The sequence below is a fragment of the Canis lupus genome, chromosome 17, assembly GCF_011100685.1.
Source record: "Canis lupus familiaris isolate Mischka breed German Shepherd chromosome 17, alternate assembly UU_Cfam_GSD_1.0, whole genome shotgun sequence".
NCBI lineage: Eukaryota > Metazoa > Chordata > Mammalia > Carnivora > Canidae > Canis > Canis lupus.
The window spans coordinates 53102509-53130189 of record NC_049238.1 but is presented as its reverse complement, the minus strand read 5'-3'; the positions used below and the strand labels follow the sequence as shown (position 1 = coordinate 53130189).

Sequence of the window (27681 nt, the reverse complement as noted above, 5' to 3'; positions counted from 1 at the left end):
TAATATCTCATTTTTAATATACCCCACCTCTATATGGTCTACTTCAGAAAACGCAAAAGAAAACTAAGGAAGAAAAGCTATAGAAAAATGAGAAACATTTTAGTGACTTTCATGCCAATTTTACTGGTATAAACATATTAGCAGGTACAACTATTATACAATGTTTATTTATTTTAAAAATCTACAATTTCCAATTTTGGCAGAAAAGCCACCTATATACTCTGAACAACCTTCCTAATAAAGATAATTTAAAAGGAAATGGCTACAAAATAAGGAATCTGCTTACTTGAAATGTAACTTTAAAGTGGCAATAATAGGTTTGGGGGTAGCACCAAAGCTAGCTAAGGATATTTGCTAAAACTACCTAGGAAAAGGGAGATAGGAGATAAAACTTAGAGCTCACTAAAGGAAAGGAATTGAATAAGACAACCCTGCATAAAGCCACAAACTCAAAAGACTACCTACTCCATGAAAATGTAAAAATAAATAAATAAATCTGTCACACAGAGGGGCACAAGAAAACTTGTCTGCCTTGATGTTAGCACTAAGTGAAAGGTATCAAAATGGTCTCAGAATTTTAGCCATGAGGTGGCCTTATAGGAGTTTATAGCCTGAATTCATACTATTACTAGGATTTGGAAAGCCTAAAATGGAGAATTTAATTTAAAATGGTTCCTGGTGAAAGGTGCTCCTAAAGAAATCCTTTTGGGGGATCCCTGGGTGGCACAGCGGCTTGGCGCCTGCCTTTGACCCAGGGCGTGATCCTGGAGACCCGGGATCGAGTCCCACGTCGGGCTCCCGGTGCATGGAGCCTGCTTCTCCCTCTGCTATGTCTCTGCCTCTCTCTCTCTTCTCTCTGTGTGACTATCATAAATAAATAAAAATTAAAAAAAAAGAAATCCTTTTGGGAAGATATAAACTTTAACACAAGCCTCAAAGAATTCCCATAGATAAAATTCCAAAGAATCATAAAGAACACAAAGAATTCATAAGAATCAATGAGTAAACATCAGCAGAAAGAATGAAAATCAGACTTACCCCTGAAAAGACTTCAGATATTGATATTCCTATAAAGCCAACTTTATAACTCACATTACTACAGTCCAAAAATAAGTGCATGTCTTACTAAAATAATGACATCAAAACTATCAACTTTGAATGTCATTTGACTGCTCCATCTTACTCTTTTTTTTTCTGAATAAACTAATGAAAATTAAAATAACTTGTCACTCCTTTTAAATTTAAATAATCTCCAAATTTAGGGCTAATGAAGATAAATATATTTGGTAAAATGTCCAAAATTCTTGAAAAGGATTTAAACTACCATAGTTTTTTTTTCCCCAATCACAGTCCATTTCTTTTTTTTTTTTTTAAGATTTTATTTATTTATTCATGAAAGACACAGAGAGAGAGGCAGAGACATAGGCAGAAGGAGAAGCAGGCTCCCAATAGGGAGCCCCATGTGGGACTCACCAAAAGCAGATGCTCAACCATTGAGCCACCCAGCCGTCCCACAATCACAGTTCATTTCTAAGTAAAATAGCAATAAAGAATTTCATTTACCAGAATTCTAGGCAGAAAAAAAATGGTGTTGATTATCAGAGGTCAGAACTTCAGAGAGAACCATACTTTTCCAGAGCATTACTTATGTAGAAGGTCAAGTTTAGGACAAATGTATAGAGATGAGAGAAGTGAATTGGGATGGGCAGCCAGGCAGTAAAAACACTTCACAACTTCACATAAAGAGAGTAGAAAATTTTCTGTAGCTCCTTTGATTATAAGAATGAGAGAAATGTCTAACAACAATGTTTAAAAGCATCTTGCCATTCTAAACATATCTGCAACAAATGCAGCTGCTGAGAGTGTAAAATTTGGGGAAAGGGAAAAAGATAACTAAAGAGGAGTTTAATGAAACTTTGCTCTTTGAAATTTTGAAGTACAAAACTCCTGAAACCAGAGCTTCTTCAAAGAAATCTGTGGTAAAATCCAAAATTATTCCTTTAACGCCTTCAAAAGAGAACTGAAATCTCCCTGTACAGGACAGTATAAAGACTGGTCAGAATCTAGTCATATATATATTGTTACAAAGACTCTTCTTAAAAACATTTCTTGCAATTTGATAATACCTTGTTTTCTAAGATCTTCATTTGTTTCTCTTTTTTTAAAACTTCACATTCAATGCTGCGAGCCTAAGAAACATTATTTGCCATCAGATTTAAAATGTTAACAGAATTTCTATTTTCTTCTATGAATATCTTTCAAAAGTGGAATTACATAACTTAGTCTTATATTTCTACATAAAATATCCAGACTCCCAGTTTAATGCAGTATCCTTTTTTAAAAAGAAATTATCTTTAATTTTTTTGTTAATGTTCATCATTCTTATTTTAATCTTAGCCCAATATTACTTTGTAATATTTAATCAACTTTCCCAGTTTACCCTGAATTTTTTAAAGTTGTCTTGTACAGAAATGTTTATAATCTTTTAAATGTATCTTTCACAAACATCTGTTAACCTGAACCTCAGAACAACCCAATGATAAAGGGCAGGTATTATTATATCCATTGTAGAGATGAGAAAATAGTCTGAGAGAGAGCATGTATAAAATAATATAAATGTCTGAACTAAGGTAGCGAATTGGGGAGAAAGGTGTAATGAATTTCAATATCAGGCAAACTTCTGAGAACTACTTCCAAATTGGATTCTTTTGGGGAAACTGTTTCAATAAGTAAATTGAAATCCGACCACGGAACAAGCTTAAAAGTGCTAACAAAGTGTAAGTGTTTCATTTTCAGCTTTTTTCCTTATCACTAATATCTTGTACATTGGTGAAATACATTTAAATTCCTGGTAAAGGATTTTTATTTTACATTGAACAATAAATTCATATTTTTCTCCATCACAAAAGAACTAGTGTCCTGAAGCAGCCTGTGATGCAAATTTTAAAGTAGTATATTACATAGCAAACCTTTGGGAGATTAAATTCCATTGTCTAGTTGAACTTAATAAATATAAAGAAAAAATACCTTTTGGAGAGAAAAAAAGTGTGGTATAGTCTAAACAATCAATGTTAAAAGGCCAGCACCACTACTTCTTAGTCATGTAGCCTTCCTTTCAAGGCTTTTTCACTCTTCGGAGGCCTAATTCCTTAATTTATAAAACGAGGAAAAAATAACTTGCAGTTAACTAAGAATGTATATAAAGAACTAGAATGTTCCTGGTACACTGTCAGCCGTTAAAAATATTAGTTCATCTCATCCTTAGTCGATATAGTCTTACAACTTTCTAAAAATAAATATGACACTTCTCAGGTCAAAATTGTTCAATAACCTCAAATTCCTAAATATAGTTTATGAAGCCTTAAATAATCTGCCCTCATCTCTCTCAATCTTCATTTCCCCTATCCTTCATCTCTCCATGCTCATCTCTCTACTCTCATCTTTTCCTACTCCCTCCACTATTACTACTATCTTAAACTCCACCTTTTAGCCAAGATGAACTTTTCATAGTTGTTTAAATATGACACTCTCTCATACTCTGCATAGAGTGTATGTGTGTGTGCTTATAATTTATAATACTCTCTTCCCTGATATATTTGTGTCCACTCCTCTGCCTTCCACTAATTCCTATTAATCTTAGGTTTCAAACTGAATGTCACTTCTTCCAGTAAGCTTGTCCTGACTCAATTTTTGATTAGATGCTCCCTGTATAGATTCCAGTATCATTTATATAGAGAACCTGCTTTGGTTTGGCAACCATCCTTTCCTGAGAAGACACTATTAGTATAAATTCCATAGTAATCTGGCTTATTAATCCATGTGGTTTGATGGAAGCTGATCTGTCTCTAGGAGTAGGTGGGTACACAGCTTAGGCTTCACCAAATTACTTTACCCCTTAACCACAATTACTGACTCAAGAATAAGTAAGTAAACTAAACTAGGCCAAAGTCCTTTCCAAGATTTTTTTTCAGAGCATTCAAGATGTTTTTTTAAAGCCTTCCAACTGATTCCAGTGCCTTTCACATCTCCCCAATCCATTCTTAAAAATTAAAAATGTCATTTCCCTAATTTAAAAAAAAACCCTTAATTAGATTACATATTATCCACCAGAACAAATGAAATCCAAACTGGGCACTTGGAACAATGCCTCACACATGTACGTAGCTAAATATGTGTTGAATGAATGAAAAAACACAGTCAAGGCCTTTACAATCTAGCTTGATCTTTCTATTTAGGCAAATTTTTCCCCCACTACGTATACTGAATACTATTATCATGTCACATATTTTGTACTATTCCACTTCTGTGACATTCTTTGCTTAAAAATCTTCCTATCTCAACTTGTTGAAATCATATCCACCAAAGCACAACACAAACATCAATTTATCAGTATGTTCCTTACTACTAAAACATGAGCCCCTTTAGCCTAAAAACGTAAATCAACATTAAATATTGAACATTTATGGGGTTATGCTTTGTGTTTTTTAAGTAGGCTCCACATCAGCATGGAACCTGACTTGTACTCATGAGCCCGAGATCAAGACCTGAGCTGAGATCACAGTCAGGTGCTTAAGTGACTGAGCCACCTAGGTGCCCCTAAATATTGAGCATTTATGAAAGAAATTTAAAATTATGCCACTATTTCTTCTAGATATAAACCATGTAAGCAAAATAACCCAACTCTTGCCTATAGTTTAAAGGTCAATAGCCTACAAGAGTCCCTATATCACTATTTATACTATAGCATACTTCACTTCTTTTTTAAACATGTGCTGTTTATTTTAGGACTTGAAATTCTGTTATACAATTTATTATTAAATATAACATACATTTTCTTCACTTTTGTCCAATTTACATTTAACTTCATCTCCTTTCCGTTTTAGTTCTTCTCTCACAGATACCAATTCATTCCTTAAAGGAAATGGAAGAGTGACAGTGAAAAAATTTTTATATTTTTGTTTCACTCCTTTTCTGGGATTTCTTAAAATCATTGACTATTATATTTTCTCTTGGTTTAGATTTTCTTTTTCTTTTTTTTTTTTTTGGTAATTTTTCATGCATTAATGTCAACAGGTACACTTCCTCTCCTACACTTAAATTACTTTATACATTTAATTTGGAACTAATCATCTAGATCCTTTATCCATTAAAAAAAAAAGAAATACTTTTTTTAAGTCAAGATTTCACTTTACTCGTAAGTCATAAACCAGTCATCATTCTAACATGTCACAATTTTATACAAATAAATTAGGGACATAAATACAAGTGATTTTAATGAGATATTTACATAGACAAATATCCTTACATATAGAGATAGTATCTCTGGAAACACACAAGAAACAGTGATACTTCTGGGGAAGGAAACTAGATAGCAGGGAGACAATAGGAAGATAGTTTTCTTTCCCTATGTGCCGCTTTGTCACTTTGAAACTTGTGCCATGTTTGTATAATCCTTTCAAAATTGTTTAGATTAAAAATCTGCCTGTTACACATTAAAGCAAAGGTACCTTTGTGTCAGATCCTTGAAGCTATTTCTTTTTTTTTTTTTTTTTTTTTTTTTTTTTTTTTTATGATAGGCACACAGTGAGAGAGAGAGAGGCAGAGACACAGGCAGAGGGAGAAGCAGGCTCCATGCACCGGGAGCCCGACGTGGGATTCGATCCCGGGTCTCCAGGATCGTGCCCTAGGCCAAAGGCAGGCGCCAAACCGCTGCGCCACCCAGGGACCCCTTTGAAGCTATTTCTAATTACAGTCTCTCTGGTTAGCACTAATACGTTGCTGGGTCTAGCCTGTATGCACAGAATATCATTCATTCATATGGCTGGCCATGTAAAAACTGAGTCCAGGATATTTACTCTTTAACTGAGAATTAATTTTTTTTTTTTTTTTATGATAGTCACACAGAGAGAGACAGAGAGGCAGAGACACAGGCAGAGGAAGAAGCAGGCTCCATGCACCGGGAGCCCGACATGGGATTCGATCCCGGGTCTCCAGGATTGCACCCTGGGCCAAAGGCAGGCGCTAAACCGCTGCGCCACCCAGCGATCCCGAGTATTAAATTTTTAATTGGCATTTTTTTAATTGGCATATTCCAAAGCGTCTGCCTTTGGCTCAGGGTGTGATCCTGGAATGGATTTCCACATTGGGTTCCCTGCGGGGAGCCTGCTTCTCCCTCTGCCTGTGTCTCTGCCTCTCTCTCTCTCTGTGTCTCTCATAAACAAGTAAATAAAATCTTTATAAAATAAAAAAAATAAAACACTATATATCAAAACCCAAGTTCATAGATCCATAGCTGTGTTAAGAAGTAAACTACTATTTTGAAATGTTTTTATTATTTGAAAAAGAGAAAAAAACCTAAGTATCAATATATCAAATTGAAAAAGAACTAAAAAAATTAATATTTGATTTCAAGCAGGCAAAAAATTTCTAAGTAGACAAGCAATGGGAAAATTTACACTCCCCCCCAAAAAAGACAATTAGACTTAATACAAAAATCAAAAACCTTGTGTAAGACAAAAATTGCCAAAATAAAAGGAAAACAAGTTGGGGGAAATATGTACTATAAATTAAACAAGATAAAGGATTACTATATTTTTTAAAGCTTAAATAAATCAGTAAGAAAACAATTGAGACCTCAAAATATTAATGGGGAACAGATAGAAGCAATTTCAGAAATAAGAAATTCTAGCAAGCAAACAAAAAATTATAAAGTTTTTGGATAAAGTTTATCCAAAAAACTAATATTATAAATCATAAGAGTATTGAGTTGTTTTTAGCTATTATATTATCAAATAAGTTAATGATAATATCCAAAACAAATTAAAAGGCTTTGGAACTAGCATTTTCATACAAAAATCATTGAACTGTATGGTTTACAACCAGTAAAACCTATCAGAAAACATATGACTATCAAAAGTCATTGAAACAATTATTGCAGTGACTCAGAAAATTTTACTCCTTGAAATGTACCCTATCAAATTCAAAATAAGGAAACAAATCTGTAGGCACCAAGATGTTGACTACTGTACTATTTATGATAATGGAAAACTAGAAAACATAAATATCTAAAATCAAAAAGAATTAAAATAAATAGTTATATCCACTTAACTAGTTTAGAAGCAATAAAATAGATGATTGTGAAAACACACAGAAACATGGATAATGTTTAAAAATACTAATTTTTTTTTAAATTTCTAAATTTTCTTGCATATAGTTACTTTCTTAAATTTTAAATATAAGAAAGTTTAGGATGCTTTAAAATTAATTTCTATGCCTAATCTTACTATTTCAACACTAAGAACAAAAGATATTATTACAATTTTATTTCTAAGCAGAACTCCAACGTAGTAATTCTAATTTTTTATTTTATCCCACATTCAACATTAAGTATTATCTAAATTAACTATAACAGATTAACAGAAAAGAAATACTAAATCTTCTGCCAGACAAAAAAAAAAGCCAACTCATTGGTCTTGCCTTAACTGTGTTTCTGTTTCTTCCAGTTTTTCTATTTGTTTCAACATCATTTCTTCCTGCTTTTTGCTATTCTAAGGAAATAAAGGTGTTTATATTAATTATTTTGTTTCAACAAAAATAAAATTGAAACTTATCTAAAACCTTTATCTGTCAGCATAAAATTCATTTAGTTATATATAAAACAAGACAATGGGTTATTTACCTTGCATAGTTCCACATTATTTTTCCAGCCTTACTTTAATTACTCCCCTAACAATCTCTATATAGGAGCTAAAAAAACAAGTCTTACTTGCTGTTTCCCAGTGATAATTTAAGCCTTCTATCCTCTCTTCATATTTCTGTGGTTTCAAGGAATGCTTTTCCATTCACTGTTACCTACTGAACTCATTTATCTTTTAAGCCCAAAATCAATGCTATACTCTCTGAAGCCTTCTCTTCCACCAAGGCAGAAGTAATCCTGTCAACTCTGGCAACACTTGATCCCAAAAACAACACATATAGTATTTTAAGTTATTTGAGCCTTTGGTTTCTATTGAGCCATAAGAACTTTAAGAGGAAGGAAGAGGTTATTCACCATTGTATCCTCCACATTCTTACATAACTTAATAAATACTTCACAAAAATCTTGATGCTTAAAACTAGATCAACTTTATCAATCGGTAGTCTATATATTCTGTTGCTCATTATCACCATCTAAATCAATATGCAAGTTTTTCTTTTGAAACAAAGTATCAGCTCTAAGATAATCAGATTTGTAAAGGTGAAAGAATCTTGGAAGGTCATCTATTCTAATACCCTAATTTTAAAGGTTAGAAAACTAAGTCACTGGTACTTTTTCAACTCACATCAATATCTTCTTGCTGTTTCTTGATTTCTAGGGCCATATCACTTGTTTCTTGTGCTAGTTCTTTGTTCTCCAGTGAAAGCCTGTTGCAGCTTGCATTTAGTTCAGTAGTCTTAAGCCTATTTTTTAAAAACATGTCAGACCTAAATATTTACCTATTAAATTATATGATGTGGAATTTAATTCAAGATAATCTTAGGGTAAAGGAAGAAAGAGCTGGGAGTATAAATAAGATTGGCCATTAGTTAATAATTTCTGAATCTGAGTGATAGGTACATGCTGCTTCATTACATTATTCCCCCGACTTTGTACATGCTTGAAATTTTCTAGAATAAATTTTTCAAGATGTCATATATTTCCTTGAATATTCCCTACACATTTCATGCCCCATATTTTTCCACACATTTTGAAGGATATATGATTATTTTCATATTATTTTTTCTCTCTAGTATACTGTCTTTTAGAAACTATTCCAAACTTCTGGTGATTTGATTAAAGTAGTACACGAGGTATGAACTATTTTTAACAAAATATTTAAATTAAAATAAATAAAATTTGTTTAACTTCTATACACAACACTTGAACAGCTCTTACAAGATCTCAAATGCTCTACACTGGAAGAGAGATTACTGCAATTATTGGTTGCAATCAAAATCAATTTTAAATGAGAGAAGGGGACTGTGTGTCTCTATGGAATGATTTCAGTAGCACCTACTATCTTCTTCTACTTACCAGTACTGGAAAATCATTGAAGAGTAGATTAAAAAAAAGAAAGGTTGAAAAAGCAAATATACCAAGGATATCATAAATTTATACTGAAGTATAAATAACTAACCAACCCATTTGTTAAAAGGAAATTTGGTTGATAAATTTTTACCGATAATTCAAAGACCTGTGTGTCACCAAAACAAATCTATGAAATAATTTAACAAAATAACCAAAATAACTATGTAGAACTGCAAATGATTATTTTTATCAGGAACCAGATATCTCCAAGAAAAGTAATACAGTGATCTTATAAAGAAGTTTTCAACTTTGTAACGTACTCTTTTTATGTTAATAATATGTATATATCATTGCTAAAGTAATTAACAATGGAATTAATAAATTATTTTGATCTCTAGGAATAAAACACAACTTTAACCCCATTTAAATAAATATCAAATATAACTTACTAATTTACTCTTAACTATCAGAAAGCTTAGAAATTGACTATATAAGTTATTTATAGACAGAAAACTTACTTCTCATTTTCAAGCTCAGTTTTCAGCTCTTTAACCTGTTTAGAATAATGCTGTTCACTTGTCACAATGGCAGTTAATTGTATTTCCAAATCATGTACTTTTTCCTGGAAAGTAAATGTATATAATGACAGCAAACATTTTTTTACTATTTTCTTATTTAAAAGTATGGCCACTTTGTAATCAAGTCATATATTTGGCAATATTTTGATAAGAAAATGTCAAATTTTAAAACTTGGATTTAATGCCAAAACCATTATAATTTTAGAACAAGGATCAATGACAAATTTAAGTAAATTCCATCTTGATATTCTAAAGCTCAACTAGTAAAATTATGTTCACATATAAAATATTTTCATCAATTTTGCTCTACAAGGTAATTAATCTCAATTAAAATGTTATATTAAGAAAAAATACATTAATTAATGAAATCAGGCAGTATCTTAAAAACTAAGCTCTTCTGGGGGTGCCTAGGTACTCAGTCAGTTAAGGATATAACTTCAGTTCAGGTCATGATCAGGAACTGAGATCTAGCCCCACCTCCAACTCCACACTCAGCAGGGAGTTGGCTTGTCCCTGTCTCTCACCCTATGCCCCTCCCCCACTTCTGCTCATGCTCAAATAAATAAAATCTTTAAAAAAAATCTAAGCTGTTCTTATTATAAAAAGATAGTTACAATGTAATGCTGAAAAAATACTTCTTTTAAATAAAAAATCTATTCTAAAATTATAGTAAGAACACTATAAAATTATAAAAAAGAACTTAAAAATTAAAAAGAACTTAATAACGGTGAAATTTTAAATGTATAAATTAAGAAATACTAAAGAAATTGAAAATGTGATTGTTATAAACCATAGCATTATGCATACTATTGATATCTATTGAGATCTCAATGTTGACCTTTCTCTCCCACATTATAATATGAAAATTCTTTAGACTGGTTTCAAACAATCATTAGTATATTATATGTAGCATGAACACGTCCTTTGAAAGGAATTTTGTGAAGAAATCTCTCACAAAGCTAACAACTATACCACAATCTATTCTGTAAACATGTACTCTACTAATAAAATGTTGGAAAGAAAAATGTATTTTTTTAAAGCAAACCTCTCTGGTTTGGAGAAGACCAGTTAGTTCTTGTTCTGTTCCTTTTAATTCTTCAGCAATTTTCTCAAATTGTTTCTTTTCATCTAAAAGCTTTTGGTTTTCTGCCTATTTAAGAACATTAACAAATCATGACGGCCAAAGCACACATGTATGCAAAATAATCAAAATGTCTAACTGTAGCAAAAAGAATTATCAGTATCTCTTTGGCTAAATTTTTTCAAAATGAGAAAACAAGTCATAATTAAGTAAATTTCAAAACTAAATATGACAATGGACAGAGCCCTGAAATTTTTTATTTAAAAAAAAATACTGGTTACTGAATTCAAACTTTATCTTATGTATAAATCACTCCAATTTATTAAATTTATTAGTCACTCACTATTTCATCAATCCTGCTTCTCGTTATATTATACTAAAATGTGCTTCCCTATAATTTTCATGCAATGATCATTGTTCTGCCTTCCTTAGTCACTAACTCTAATTTCTTTTTTACATGACAGCTAACAAATATTTTATCTTCACTATCTATAATCTCTAATTCTATTATCATTCTTCCTATGAAATGGTTTTACTTTATTCCCTCAGGATGGACCTGAGTAGCCATCCTTGTATCAGACAAACTAGATTTTAAACCAAAGATTAATAAGAGATGAAGAAAGACACTATATCATAATAAAGGGGTCTATCCAACAAGAAGTTGTAACAACTGTAAATATTTACAGTATTTAACACTTCTTAACTTGGCAGCCAAATATATAAATCAATTAATAACAAAATTAAAGAAACTCATTGATAATAACACACTAATAGTAGAGGATTTTAATAAGACCTCACAGCAATGGACAAATCATCTAAGCAGAAGATCAACAGAGAAACAAGGACTTTGAATAACAAACTGGATCAGATGGACTTAACAGATATATTCAGAGCATTTCCTCCTAAAGCAGCAGAGTACACAATCTTTTCAAGTGCACACGGAACGATCTTCAGAACAGATCAGATCACATACTGGGGCACAAATCAGGACTCAACTGGTACAAAACAGACTGAGATCCTAACCTCAGTATTTTCACACCACAATGCTATGAGACTTGAAGTCAAATGTAAGAAAAAACTTGGAATGGGGCAGCCCAGGTGGCTCAGTAGCTTAGCATCACCTTCAGCCCAGGGCATGATCCTGGAAACACGCCCACATCAGTCCCACATCAGGCTCCCTGCATAGAGCCTGCTTCTCCCTCTGCCTGTGTCTCTGCTTCTCTCTCTCTCTCTCTCTCTCTCTGTGTGTGTGTGTGTGTGTGTGTGTCTCATGGATAAATAAAATCTTAAAAAAAACTTGGAAGGACAACAAATACATGGAGATTAAAGGACGTCCTCCTAAAGAATGAATGGGTCAACCAGGATATTAAAGAAGAACTTTAAAAATACATGGAAGCAAATGAAAATGAAAATATGACACCTCAAAACCTTTGGGATGCAGCAAAGGAGGTACTAAGAGGGAATTATAAAGCAATAGAGCCCTTCTTAAAGAAGCAAGAAAAGTGTCAAATATACAACCTCACTTTACACCTAAAGGAGCTGGAAAAAGAACAGCAAATAAAGCTTAAATTCAGCAGGAGAAGAGAAATAATAAAGAGTAGAGCAGAAATAGATGATATAAAGATTTTTTAAGACAGTAGGACAAATCAACAAAACTAGGAACCAGTTCTTTGAAAAAATTAAGACTGATAAACCCCAAGCCAGACTTATTAAAAAGAAAAGAGAAAGGACCAAATCTTTAAAATCACCAATGAAAGAGGAGATATCACAATCACAGAAATACAAACAATTAAAAAAGTATTACGAGCAATTATATGCCAACAAATTAGGCAATCTGGAAGAAATGGATGCATTCCTAGAAACATAAACTACCAAAACTGAAGCCAGAAGAAATAGAAAACCTGAACAGACCCATAACCAGCAAGGAAATTGAATTAGTCATCAAAAATCTCCCCCCCCCAAAAAAATCTCCCAACAAACAAGAGTCCAAGGCCAGATGGCTTCCCAGGGTAAGCCTAGCAAACATTTAAAGAAGGATAATACCTATTCTTCTGAAACTGTGCCCAAAAATAGAAATGGAAGGAAAACTTTGAAATTCATTCTTTGAGGCCAGCATTACCTTGACCCCAAAACCACACAAAGACCCCACTAATAGGGAGAATTATAAGCCAATATCCCTGATCAATACGGTTGCCAAAATTCTCAACAAGATACTAGCTAATAGGATCCAATAGTACATTAAAAGGATTATTCACTATGGCCAAGTGAGATTTATTCCTGGGCTGCAGAGGTGCTTCAACATCCACAAATCAATCAACATGATACATCACATTAACAAAAGAAAGGACAAGAATCATATGACCTTCTCAGCTGATGCAGAAAAAGCATCTGACAAACTATAGTGTGCTTTCTTCATAAAAACCCTCCACAATATATGGATAGAGGGAACATATGTCAATATCATAAAAGCCATATATGAAAGACACAGTGAATATCATTCTCAATGGGTGAAAAACTAAGAGCTTTTCCTCTAAGATCAGGAACACAGCAGTGATGTTCACTCTTACTACTGTTATATAACAGTACTGTAAGTTCTAGCCTCAGCAATCAGACAACAAAAAGAAATAAAAGGCATCTAAATCATGTCTTCCCAAACAACATGATACTCTATATAGAAAACCCAAAAGGCTCTACCAAAAAATTGCTAGAACTGATATAGGAACTCATAAAGTTGGAGGATATAAAATCAACACAAAAAAGTCTACTGCATTTTATACACTAACAATGAAGCAGCAGAAAGAGAAATCCAAGAATTGATCCCATTTGCAACTGCACCAAAAATCTTGATACCTAAGGAATAAACCTAACCAAAGAGGCAAAACACCTGTACTCTAGCAAATATATAACACTTATGAAAGAAATCGAAGAAGACACAAAGAAATGGAAAAATGTTCCATGCTCATGGATTGGAAGAACAAATATTGTTAAAATGTCTTTGCTACACAAAGTAATCTACACATTCACTATTTCTATCCCTATCAAAATACCACGAGCACTTTTCACAGAGCTGAACAAACCATTCTAAAATTTGTATGGAAACAGAAAATGCCCCAAATAGCCAAAGCAATCTTTAAAAATAAAAGAAAAACTGAAAGCATCACAATTCTGGACTTCAAGCTCTATTACAAAGCTGTAATCACCCTAACAGTATGGTACTGGCACAAAAACAGACACATAGATCAAAAGAACAGAATAGAGATCCCAGAAATAGACCCTCAACACTATGGCAAAAAATATTCGACAAAGCAGAAAAGAATATTCACTGGAAAAAAAGTCTCCTCAACAAGTGGTGTTGGGAAAATTGGATAGCCACATGTAGAAGAATGAATGAACCTGGACCATTTTCTTACACCATACACAGAAATAAATTCATAATGGATGAAAGACCTAAATGTGAGACAGGAATCCATCAAAATCCTAGAGGAGAACATAGGCAGCAAACTTCTTTGACCTCTGCCGCAGCAACATCTTGCTGGACACATGAAAAAATGCTCCACATCACTTGGCATTAGGGAAATACAAATCAAAACCACTATGAGATACCACCTCACACTTGTCAGATAGCTAAAATTAACAAGTCAGGAAACAACAGATGTTGGCAAGGAGACAGAGAAAGGGGAACCCTCTTACATTCTTGGTGGGAATGCAAGCTGGTACAGCCACTCTGGAAAACAGTATGGAGCTTCCTCAAAAAGTTAAAAATAGAATTACCTTACAACCCAGCAATTGCACTACTGGGTATTTATCCAAAGGATACAAAAATAGTGATTCAAATATTTAGAGCAGCAGTGTCCACAATAGCCAAACTGTAGAAAGAGCCAAGATATCCATCAACAGATGAATGGATAAAGATGTGGTGTGTGTATGTGTATGCATATATGTATATACACACACACATACATATGCACAATGGAATATTACCCAGCCATCAAAAAGAATGAACTCTTGCCATTTGCAATGATGTGGATGGAACTAGAGGGTATTATCCTAAGTGAATTAAGTCAGAGAAAGACAAATACCATATGATTTCATCCATATGCGGAATTTAAGGAACAAAACTCATGAACATAGGGGAACGGAAGGAAAAATAAGAGAGGCAAACCATGAGAGACTCTAAAGTATAGAAAACAAACTGAGAGTTGCTGGAGGAGAGATGAGTGGGGGTATGGAGTAATTGAATGATGGGTGTTAAGGAGGGCACTTCATGTAATGAGCAGTGGATATTAGAGGCAACTGATGAATCACTAAATTCTATCCCTGAAACTAACAATATACTATATGTTAACTAAATAGAATTTAAATAAAAACTTTTTTAAAAAACCTACTAATTGTACTTAAAGAGTCTGAATTTTATCTATAGGCAATGTGGAGCTATTTAAAATTTCAATACAGCATATAATATGATCATATTTGTGATTTAAAAAGCTAACTCTTGGGATCCCTGGGTGGCGCAGTGGTTTGGCGCCTGCCTTTGGCCCAGGGCGCGATCCTGGAGACCCGGGATCGAATCCCACATCGGGCTCCCGGTGCATGGAGCCTGCTTCTCCCTCTGCCTGTGTCTCTGCCTCTCTCTCTCTCTCTGTGTGACTATCATAAATAAATAAATAAATATACAAAAAATATTTAAAAAAAAAAAAAAAAAGCTAACTCTAATAATATATAGAAAGATCCATATACATATATATGTGTATATACACACACACAAGTATCTACAAATATAAAGACTAATATAAGTTGAAAGATGCACCATGCAAATCATAAACTTTCTTCAAGACAAAAGGATACTAAAAAAAAAAAAAAAAAAAAAGACAAAAGGATACTATCAGAGATAAAAAAAGATATTTAATAATGATCAAAGATCAATTTGTCAGGAAGATATAATAGTTATATATGAATGTGAGGCTTATAATAGAAATTCAAAATATGTGACGCAAATATTGACATAATTAGAAAGAAACATTACTAAATCAAAATAGAATGGGCAGCCCTAGTGGCTCAGCAGTTTGGCGCCACCTTCGGCCCAGGGCCCAGTCCTGGAGACCCGGGATTGGGTCCCACGTCAAGCTCACTGCATGGAGCCTGCTTCTCCCTCTGCCTGTGTCTCTGAACCCCCTCCTCTCTCTCAGGAATAAATAAAATACTTTTTTTAAAAAAGGAGATTTTAACACTTCTCTCTCAATTATACAAAAAAGGACAAAAAAAAAAAAAACAAGATTTTCACAATACAGTTAATCAACTGAATCTAACTGACATTTATAAAACACTATACCTAACAATAGGAGAGTACAAATTCTTTACAAGTACATGTGGAACATTTACTAAGATATATCCTTAATAAATTTAAATAATATATTCTCTGATCCATAATGGAATTAAACTAAAAATGAATAACAGAAATAAAACAGGAAAGTCTCCAAATACATGGAGAAATTAAGTAACAAACTTCTAAATAACCCCAGGGTAAAGAAGAAATCAAAAGAAACTGAAAATATTTCAACCTAAATGAAAATGAAAATATAACAAAATTTGTGGGATGCAGCTAAAGAGACGATTAAAGGAAACTTATAGCATTAAATGCTCATTTTGGAAAAGAATGGTCTCAAAACAACGATCTAAGTTTCTATCTTAAGAACCTAGAAAAAGATAAAAATAAACAACCCAAAGCAAATAGGAGGAAGGAAATAGTAAAGAGCAGAAATCAATGAAACTGAAAATAGAAAAACGGAGAAATATAAACAAAATGGAAAGTTGGTTATTTGAAAAGTAAAATTAATAAATTTCTATCAAGACTGACAAAGAAAAAAGAGAGCATACACAAATCACCAATATTAGTAATGAAAGTAAGGGTAAATACTATAGATTCCATAGACATTCAAAATATAACAAATGCTACAAACTCTATGCACAGAAAGTTGACAACTTCAATGAAATGGAGTAATTCCCTAAAAACCACAAACTACCAAAATCACCTAAGATAAAACAGGTAACTTAATAGTTTTATAATAATGAAAGACATTAGATTCATAGTTTAAAATCTTGCCAAAAAAGAGTCTCTAGGTTCAGATGATTTCACCAGAAAATTCTACCAAATGTTTAAGGAAGAAATAACACTAATTCTATAAAATCCCTTTCAAAAAAATGGAAATGAAAGAAATGCTTCCCAACTCATTTTCTGAGGCCAGTAACAGCCTAATTCCAAAACCAGATAATCGAAGAAAACTATAGACTTCCCATGAACACTAAAACAAAAATCCTCAACAGAATATTAATAAAACAAATTCATTCAATGTAGAAAAAGAAAAATATGCCACACCAACTGGGATTTATCCCAAGAATGCAAAGCTAGTTCAATACTTGAAAAATCAATGTACTATACCATATTAAGATTCTGAAAAAGAAAAACCACATAATTGTATCAAAAGGCACAGAAAAAAGCATTTGACAAAATTCAACATAGATTCACATTAAAAGCTGTCAAAGGGACGCCTGGGTGGCTCAGCAGTTGAGCACCTGCCTTTGGCCCAGGGCATGATCCTGGAGTCCCAGGATCAAGTCCTGCATCGGGCTCTTTGCATGGAGCCTGCTTCTCCCTCTGCCTATATCTCTGCCTCTCTATGTCTCTCATGAATAAATAAATAAAATCTTAAAAAAAAAAGCTGTCAAAAAAACTATGCATAGAAGGGCATTTCTAAAAATAATAATAATAATAATAATTAACATCACACTTAAGATCAAAGTATCCAAGATGTACATGCTCACCACTCCTATTCAAGAATGTCATATTAGAAGTCTGATCCAGTGCAGTTAGACAAGAATAAAAGAACTACCACTGTCCTTATTTGCCGACAAAGTGGCTGTCTACATAGAAAATTTAAGGAATGTGCAAAAAACTCCTAGAACTAACAAATGATTTTAGGAAGACTGCAGGATACAAGGTTAGTGCATAAAGCAATCATTTCCCATCTACTAGCAAAGTACAACTGGAAAGACACTTTTAAATAAATGCAAAACACCTTTCAGAAAGGAAATACTTAGATATAAATGTAACATGAATAGATCTATACACTGAAAACTACAAAATGCTAATTAAAGATTCAAGGACAAATAGATACCATGTTCAAGTATTAGAAGACTCAACATAAGTAATCATAACAATTCAACTCAAATTGATCTATAGATTTCACACAATTACTATTATAGGATTTATTTATTTATTTATGAGAGAGAGAGAGAGAGAGAGAGAGAGAGAGAGAGAGGCAGAGACACAGGAGGAGGGAGAAGCAGGCTCCACGCCGGGAGCCCGACATGGGACTCAATCCCGGGACTCCAGGATAGTGCCCTGGGCCAAAGGCAGACACCAAACCGCTGAGCCACCCAGGGATCCCCCCCACAATTACTATTATAATTCTGATGTAATTTTCTTAGATACAGACCAGCTGAAAATTTATATGATAAAGGAACTGGAATAGCTAAAACAATTTTGAAAAATAATGAAGCTGGAGGAATCACATTACCAAAATCTAAGACTAATTATAAAGCTACAATAATCAAGACACTGATATATTGGTGAACTGATAACAAATAGACCAAGAAAACAGAAATAGTCTAGAAACAGATCCATACAAATATGGCCAATTGATTTTTCTATAAATGTATAAAAGCAATTCAATGGAAAAAGAAAAGGAATCTTTTCAACAAATGATAATACCCCCCTAGATCAATCCAAAGTATTTAAATCTTAAATATCTCTCAAAACCATCCACTTTTTCTCACCACCACCTCCCAGCCTAAGTTATAATCAATCTCTCCTCTAGCTACTTCGGTTGTCTGTCTACTTAACTGTTGTATCTTAATATACTGTTCTCAATATTACAAGCCAAATAAGCTTTTCAAAATGCAAACTAAGTCACTCTCTACTCAAATTCTTTAGAGCTTTCCATTCCTCTTAGGATAAATACAAAACTATCTTGATATGATTCAAAAGGCCATCAATTGCCACACTCCTACTACTTAACTCTTTAGCCTCATTTTGTACCACTCTCTTCTTTTCACTCCACATTGCACTTACCATACTCCTTCCTATCAAAGGAACTTTACAAACAATATTTTCTCTTCTGGATAAGCTCTTCCCTTCCTTATCTGGATTTCAGTTCAATCTTTACTTTTGAAAAAAAAAAAAAAAGGCTCTCCTTACCTAACTAGTTCAAATCCCTTTATTATAGGCCTGATAGCACTATGAATTAATCTTTTACTACCTTTGTCACCATTTTAATATTATCTTTGAATGATTGCTTATATTTAAGTGTGATTATTTCATGACTACAGACCCATGCAAGCAGCATATGCATCCATTTGCTCCCAATTATACCCCCAGAGTATAGCATAATAGAAAGTCAGTATATGTTTGTCAAATGGTTAAATATATTGTTTTATTTTTTTCCTTATAACTACCCCATTAGATTTGTACAATTATTTTCCCCATTTCACAGATGGAAAACTGAGGCACAACAATTATTTTGTAATTTTTAATTTGATTTTTCAAAGACAGAAAATTTAAACCTTAAGAAAAACTATTCAGTTCCATTTTGCAATTCATAGATATCTAGAAATGTAAGGAACCTAAGAGATGTTCGTAGTCTGTTTTGCTAAGTATGGGGGAGTCAAAAGGGTGAATAAATCTTTAAACAATTATACCAAAATAAATTAATTCCATTTGTGATACGTGCTATTAAGGAAAAGTTCAGGGTGGCTATAGCCATAGGCCATACAGAGACCTAAACTAGATAAGAGGGATTTATAGATAATATCAAGAGATTTTTCCTAAACTGACATTCAAGGTGAGACTTAAAGTATAACAAAAAAATAAGTATGCATTATGAAATCTAAAAGCAATATAAACTTTATTATTCACAAGAGCTGGAGTAAAGCAATTCAATGGAGAAAGAATTAGCATTTGGAAATAATGCTTCCTGAGAGAAGAACCAGGAGTTGCAAAATCAAGTAGAGATACAATAGGTTAAACCCAAAATCATGTATCTGTAATCATAAACAGTATTATATACCAAAGGTTAGCAAACTACAGCCTGCCAGACAAAATCAGCCTACAGTCTCTTTTTGTAGGCCCTTAACCTAAGGGTCATTTTTATATTTTTACAAGCTCGTTAAAAATAAAAGACAGGAAAAGGACAAGAAGGGGAAGGGAGGTGTGGAAAGAGGAGAAGAAAATTAACATTTTCTATGTAGACTAAAAGCCTAAAATATTTACTATCTAGTTCTTTAAAAAAATGTTTGCTGCCCATGCTCTGTGTATTGTAATCAATTAAAACATAATGAAGCCTATCTTAACAAATTCATTAAACATGATTCTATCTGAATATTAAACATAGTTACTGAACATATAACATATATATCTTCCTCAAAACTGTAGCTTGGTAGCTTAAAGGTATCAAAGGCATACCAAACTTACTATCAGTAAATCTGTAGTATCACATGAATATTTAATATTTAATTAAATGTAATGTCAACACACACTCAAATAATATAAACACCTTCACCAAGACAGTTTTCAAAATGTATTAAACTTGGTACAACTAAGAATGTGACTTCATTAAAACACAATTTGTTTTATATTTTAGCTGAAAACACTAATATAAAACATCTATAATGTGAGAGTCTAAGTTAGTGGATTCAATATTACTTTGAAAAGTAACTGCTCTGTGTTAACAAGAGAAATTATATACTTACCAAGATTATTTTCAATTCTTCAAGTTCTACTTCTCTGTTATTTTTAAGCTTAGTCATCTCTTCTAAAATAAACAAACAAAAGATGTTAAAAGTCAGATTAAAAGAACATGAAAGGAGAGACAAGAAATAAGAATACCATCATTTAAAAGGGAAAAAAACCAAGAGATGGTTTAGTCCAATTAAAGCACCATAAAGCTTTATGAGGCAGTCCAAATGGAACTAATGCAAAAATAATAGATAAGTATTAATAGGAATGTTTCTGTTTCTATAAAGTCACAATCAAATGAACTCAAAGTTCACTAATCAAAACAAGCAATGAATCTATATAAAATATATTTGGAATTAGGTCATCCAGCATGTGCCTTTACATTTACTTCATCACTATCTAAATATCTACTCTTACTCTTCAAATTAAAAAGGAGAAGCAATCCACTTTCTCAAGCTAATTCTGACTATTGTACTCTAGACCTCAATGTTCCTACCTCCTCTGAGACTTTAGTTGTTCTATTACCGATATACATGGAACCTCTGTAGAGGAATCTTTAAATTCCCCCATCCCATCTAAACATCCATTTGAATACAAAACAATACCTGATTGACCTTTCTGCCCTTTCATACTATTGTCAAATTTCTTACTTTGTTTTGCAGACAAATTCCTCTTTTTTATCTACACATTTCTTTCTCAGACCCATGCAAAACTAAAGCTACATATCACATCTTATTACATTAATGAAAACTATGATTTCAAAGATCAATAACCATTTTGTGGAATAATTCTCAGTCCTCTTTATTGTAGAGCTTTCTGATATTTGATGCTATTAACTACTCTCTACTTTTCTCCCTGTCATTTTCAAAACCTTGCATTATTTGCATTTCCTATCCTCTCTAATTCCTACTCCTATTTTCTTTGCTGACATCCTTTTTTTCTACCGTAAATAGTAACACTCTACAATGCTTTTCCTTCTACCTTCTATTAATTCAGTATTAGGCTAATTAATTTTTAAGACTTTATTTAAGCTAATTAATTTTAAAACCTTTCCAATTCAAACCTCCTGCTTTTCATTCCTTTATTAGATTTTTTTTAGCTGCCTACAAGGTTCCCAAATGATGTTGGTCACCTAAAATTTTGTTGTATCCAAAACAGTGTCCTCCCTCACTGCTACATGTTTTAATCATTGAAGATATGAGAGACTTGCTAGAAGTTTCCCAGACTCTGTACCTTAAAAATAAGCAAAAAATTTGCAATTGCCCGCCGTTTTTAAGGAAAAATCAACAAAATATAAAATGTCACTATGGAATCTGAAAGAAAAGCCTGTCACATGCAAAGCTTATTTAATAAGCACATTTCATTTTACACAAAAAGAGTTAATTTTTTCAAACTTAAGGACTGATTAAAAATAGAGGGTGAATCTGTTACCTAACAGAGCAAAAGCAACAAGGGTACATAGAAAAATGACCACAGGAGTAAAAACCTGTTTAGAGCAACATTAGACTAAACTGAAGAGAGAAGACATATGAAGAAGCAAAGTAAACTGTCCCAAGTCAAAAACTGAGAATAAATTGACAAAGACTTTGTGTTTACCGTTGGTTTTAACTCACTTCATCTGCACTACCATACTCTTAAATGAGCAATAAAAAAAGGTGATAGAGAGTTTGAACTCAAGCAATGAGATGGCTCTTAAATTTATAACACAGAATAGCCAGATTTGTATTTTTAAAGGAACACTCTAGCATTAGTGCAAAGAATGAACAGAAGGGAGACAAGCCTGGAAACAAAAGTACCAATTCTCAAGCTATTACAATTATTACTGGTCAGAGGCATGTGGTCCAGACCTAATACCAAGATATAATAGGTAGAGCAGCCTTAACTACACAGAAAAAAAAAGTGGTCTTAGTGTGAGTCAATGACTGAGACTGCTGAGGAAATGACAGAGGCTGATGGAGGAACATTCTAACCAAAATGTTAGCTTAAGAATATGTCACCAAGGAAGAATGCAAAGTGTAATCAGGAAACAAAGCAATAAGAATAAGGGCTATTGGAGTAAGAAAAAGGTTATGAAAATAAGGCAAAGCTTCCGCTGGTCTTCTATTCAATGTATTGTGTATTGAATACAACAAGGGATGAACAAAAATGAGGACAAATGAGGGCAATCTGAAGCATGGTTTGATGATTAATCTGCCAAATACAATTTGTGTTTCACTATGTTACTCACATGCATCCCTCTGGTAGACTAAGAGAATGTGCTGGGATCTTAAAACCAGGAAAGAAGAAATAGGGACTAGAACTGTTCTAAGTATATAGAGATGAAGAAAAATGGAATGATTCAAAAGATAGAATTACATTAGTTAGGTTTTATGAAGTAGATATTAAATGTTAGAAACAGGGGATCTCTGGGTGGCTCAGTGGTTTGGCGCCTGCCTTTGGCCCAGGGCATGATCCTAGAGTCCCAGGATTGAGTCCCAGGATCGAGTCCCAGGATCGAATCCCACGTTGGGCTCCCTGCATGGAGCCTGCTTTTCCCTCTGCCTGTGTCTGTGCCTTTCTCTCTCTCCCTCTCTCTCTCTCTCTCTCTCTATCATGAATAAATAAATAAATAATCTTAAAAAAAATAAAAATAAAAGTTAGAAACAGAAGAACTAGATAATCAATTAGAAGTGAAAAATAAGTGGGGAAAAAAAAAGAGTATCATCCAAGATTTTGATTTTGAAAACAATACTTTTAACCAAAGAAGGAAACAGCCTAATGCTGAGTACTTACATCATTGTTAATGCTGCTCTCCTACACATAATGCTTTCCACGTTCCACCATTCTCTACAACTACCCAAAGCCTCTTTATATCTGAAAGTTTACTTTTAAAATCTACCTCTTCTACAAAGTCTTTTCCAATTCTCCAGTCCACAGTGATACCTTTGGCTTCCTCTTATCATCAGCATTAAAACATATCCATCAGTAACAAATCTGTGAGCATTCACCGCAAATATATAAGTATGTATAAAACACAAATACATATTTATATATCATATAAAGTTTTTTTTAAGATTTTATTTATTTATTCACGAGAGAACAGAGAGAAGGAGAGGCAGAGGCATAGCCAGAGGGAGAAGCAGGCTTCATGCAAGGAGCCCAATGTGGGACTCAATCCTGGGACTCCAGGATCACAACCCAAACCAAAGGCAGACACTCAGTCGCTGAGCCACCTAAGCGACTCTCATATAAAGTTTTAAAATATAAATATGTGTATTGTGATATTCATTATAAAATATATGAAAAGCATAAAATAAATAGAAGTTCCAATAATTCCTTCCCCTATCCTAATTGAATTCTTGCTCATCCCCTCATTTTGGAAACACTGCTCTAATGATTTTATGTGTTCAACATTTCTCTCACAATAATTAGAGATTTCTTCAAGAGCATAGTATTTTACATCTTTTATATGTTTCCATAGCACCTGAGATGATGCTAAGAAACACACACAGAACTGTTTCACAGTTCTCGAAGAATTCCTTATGCAAACTTTTCTTAATCCATTGCTCTATTGTGAGGAAAATCACCTTATGCATTTGGTTTGCTAATCTGACAATAAGTGCCACTTAATTGCAATATCAGACTGAGTCATTACAAATAAATATCCATTAAAAATATTTTAAGGACTAAAATTATTCCTTAATATACAACACTTAATTGAAGGAAGATTTAAAAATTCGATGAAAAATGTGTTTATAATCACTCTAATATAAAGTAATACCAAAGAAAGTATTTATCATTGTATAATACAATTTTGGATGTTCAAAGATTGTGGTCTATAGTAGGAAATTAGGCATTGCCAAAGGGAAAGCATAAATAAGTTTCAAAAGTTCAACCAAACATCCTGACAAGGCAAAATTTCTTGCAATTATTTTAATTATACAAGTATCCAAAGCTAGTAATAAAGCCTACAGAAAGTTGTATAGTCTAGAAAAACACCAGCCAATTCATGAGTTATTTTAATTTATAAAAATAATTATTTTCAGGGCATCTGGGTGGCTCAGTTGGTTAAGCAACCCAACTCTTGATTGCAGCTCAGGTCATGATCTCAGGGTCATGGGATCAAGCCCGATGTCAGGCTCCACACTGAGGAGGAGTTTGCTTGAGATTCTCTCTACCTCTACTTCTGCCCCCCACCCCGCTCTTGCACATGCTCTCCCTCTCTCTCTTTCTAAACATAATAAATCTTTTAAAAATAATCATTCTTTTCACCAAAATTGGAAAAAATGTTTTTATATATTTGTAATTCTCCTCATCTGTACCTATCTGTAAATATGAAACATAGGAGTTATTAGGATTAGCTAATTAATGGGTCCTTAAATTCATAAAATAACTATAGAATTTCTCGTTTGGCCATGAAATCTGTTGAATATTAGCAATACCATATGACAAAACAGGGTAGCATTTTCCTATAAATAGTTCATAATCCAACATGACAAATCAATAAAATTTTAAAATTCAATTAAAATATGAGACATTTTCCAGCAAGAATTATTAAAGCCTCTAAATCCTAATATAAGAAAAACAGACTACAAACATCTCTTAGGTTCCTTACATTTCTAGATATCTATGAATTGCAAAATGGAACTGAATAGTTTTTCTTAAGGTTTAAATTTTCTGTCTTTGAAAAATCAAATTAAAAATTACAAAATAATTGTTAATTATTAATGATAGAGGAGAAACTATATTTTATTCTGAAACAGGGTGTTTTTTAAATAATTTTTTATAATCAGCTAATATCATGTATATGTACACATGTACACATGTTATTCTCTAATTCTAATTCTCTAAATCTTACCCAGTTCACTTGATCTCTTCTTAAGCTCCATGGTAAGTGTTTTCAATTGATCGTCACTTTTTTCCAATCTTGTAAAATATATTTTACAAAATGTTTACAATGTAAAACGTTCTTTTAATCAGAATTCATCTTGTAACTAAAATTGGTACAATTTAACAATATATCTTGGATTCACTCATTCAATTTTTAAACATTTTTTGAGTACCTATCATGCATAACACTTCAAAAGAAGACATTATTATAAATACATAGTTGTATATTAATTTCATCTGCACAAAAACCTTAAAGCTTATGGTGACAATTTATCTCTTAGCTACTGATGATAATCAAATTAATACACCTTAGAACTTTGAAAGAGACTGAATATGTAACTATTATTACATTGAATTCTGCCTTAGGAACAATATAAATGTGAGAATTGTGCAATTCACTTAATTCCTCCAGGTTTTGGTCTCCTCTATAAAACTGGTAACTGGAGGTAACTGGAACAGATGATATCTATTACAATTGCAAAATTTGAAAACTGCTTAGAAAGATCAATCAAGAATACATAAGATGAGGTGAACTTTTTAGAAAAGCTAGATTTTCTTTCTATACATAAGCAGTAGAGAAGAAATACTGGTCATGACTTTACAGAAGAGTTTGCATCTACCTCTCTTGCATCCTACCAAACTTAATTAACCCTAATGTTAATGGGAAAAAATAATTACTTAGGCCTCTTAACACAGCTTTATAAATACAAAGTATGAAAACAGAGTAAGTTTTTAATTCAAGTTTTAGACAAACTGTTATTTAGATGAAATGTAAATGAGTTTTTTATATAATCATATTCATTATTTTAATAAAAGTATTTGCATATCTACTCTGTTCCAGGCTAGTTACTAATATCATACATCAGAAAGGTTACAGACCCCAGCAAAACAAACCCACACCCTAGGAAGTTATTTCTATGAAGCTAATAAATAATCTACAACTTAATTAAATATATTCTATCACTGCATCAGCATTATGAGCTTAGCTATATAGCTTGATTCCGTGGCAAAGTATGCATGGCAACTATCCCAGAGAACACCTGCCATCTTTTCTTAGGAAACCTGCTTACCTAATACAAACTTTTAAAATGTATTCCCACTTTTTACATTAAAAAAGAGACTTGGTTTCCAATGTTATAAGAATTAGAGTTCAGTTGACAAAGAAGAGAGAATACAATGAATATTGGAAATAAATTGTTTTCATTCAACTAAATAAAAAATATGTTTACCTTTGCTGTTCTGTTGTCAATAGTTCTTTCAAGTTGTAGATAGAAGTTTTAAGTTCAGTAACCACAAATGAATGAGCAGCTTTAGCTTTATTAAATTCTTCCATCTGATCTTCTTTTTCTCCAGTGAGTTGATATATTTTTTGTGTTGCCACCTGTAAATCTTCCTCTAAAGCCTTCTGAGTACTCTAAATGAAATAAAGTAAAAAACACATGCTATAATCCATGGGCCTTAAAAAAAAAAAAAAAAAAAAACCTGAACTCCTCTGCTTCTACGATTCGCTGCCCTTCCCTCTCTTCTTATCACCCACCTCCTTTACACCACCCTGGGCAATCTGGAATGCCCACTCAAGTACTCCTATTTCAATTCAGTATTCTCCCAATGCCAATCTATAGTCCCAACTTCCCAATGGAGTCCTCCTGGCCCATAGGGTTCTTTCAATTTTTAGAACTAGTGTAGCAATTTTTGCCTGAATCACTCTGTTGGTACCTAGCATGGTCTTAACTATTTTAGTTATTACTTTTGATGTGTTTTTATCCAATGTTTTTAATTGAACTATAAGCATTTTATAGACTAGGATTTTATCTTCTCTACTTGAAGTTCTGGTTCCTTGTATATAGTATTAGCATTCAATAAATATTTGATTCATAGTATGAGGCTTATCAGACACTAATAGGTTTTTATATCATACCACACTTCTTTGCAAAGACATTTTAATATCTTCTAGTTCTGATATCAAATGATTCTGCTTCTCATTTGACTCTTTTAGGTTTTCATTCTGTAATTCTAAAAAAGAGAGTTGTGAATTGGTAGTACTTAATAAAAAATACATACCAAGAAAGCGAATTATCTGTTACAACTACTTTTATTCTTCTAATGAAATACTCTAAAATGAAGTATAATTATGCAAATACAAATGCTCTGATATTGGTCATCATCTACTTTTACTGACTTTTCAAGATTATCTCCCAAGCACTCAACAGTGAATATACAAAGATTTTTGGTGCTACGTTTTTAATAACAGCTGAACATTGAAACAACAGGAGATAGATTAATTACAATGGTACATACACACAATGGCATACCATGT

At 32.8% G+C, this 27681-nt stretch overlaps 1 protein-coding gene across 1 annotated transcript in view; it reads right to left on the bottom strand.

Annotated features, from left to right (window-relative positions):
* SYCP1 (synaptonemal complex protein 1) overlaps window positions 1–27681 on the bottom strand; it is a 109781-nt gene that overhangs the window by 45872 nt on the left and 36228 nt on the right. The window contains exons 13-22 of the mRNA XM_038561854.1: window positions 27283–27377; window positions 26594–26778; window positions 25333–25400; window positions 20510–20571; window positions 10670–10774; window positions 9565–9668; window positions 8322–8439; window positions 7477–7547; window positions 4830–4911; window positions 2127–2189 (exon numbers count right to left, since the gene is read on the bottom strand). Coding sequence (XP_038417782.1) covers window positions 2127–2189; window positions 4830–4911; window positions 7477–7547; window positions 8322–8439; window positions 9565–9668; window positions 10670–10774; window positions 20510–20571; window positions 25333–25400; window positions 26594–26778; window positions 27283–27377 — 953 coding nt within the window. The remainder of the gene's footprint in view (window positions 1–2126; window positions 2190–4829; window positions 4912–7476; window positions 7548–8321; window positions 8440–9564; window positions 9669–10669; window positions 10775–20509; window positions 20572–25332; window positions 25401–26593; window positions 26779–27282; window positions 27378–27681) is intronic.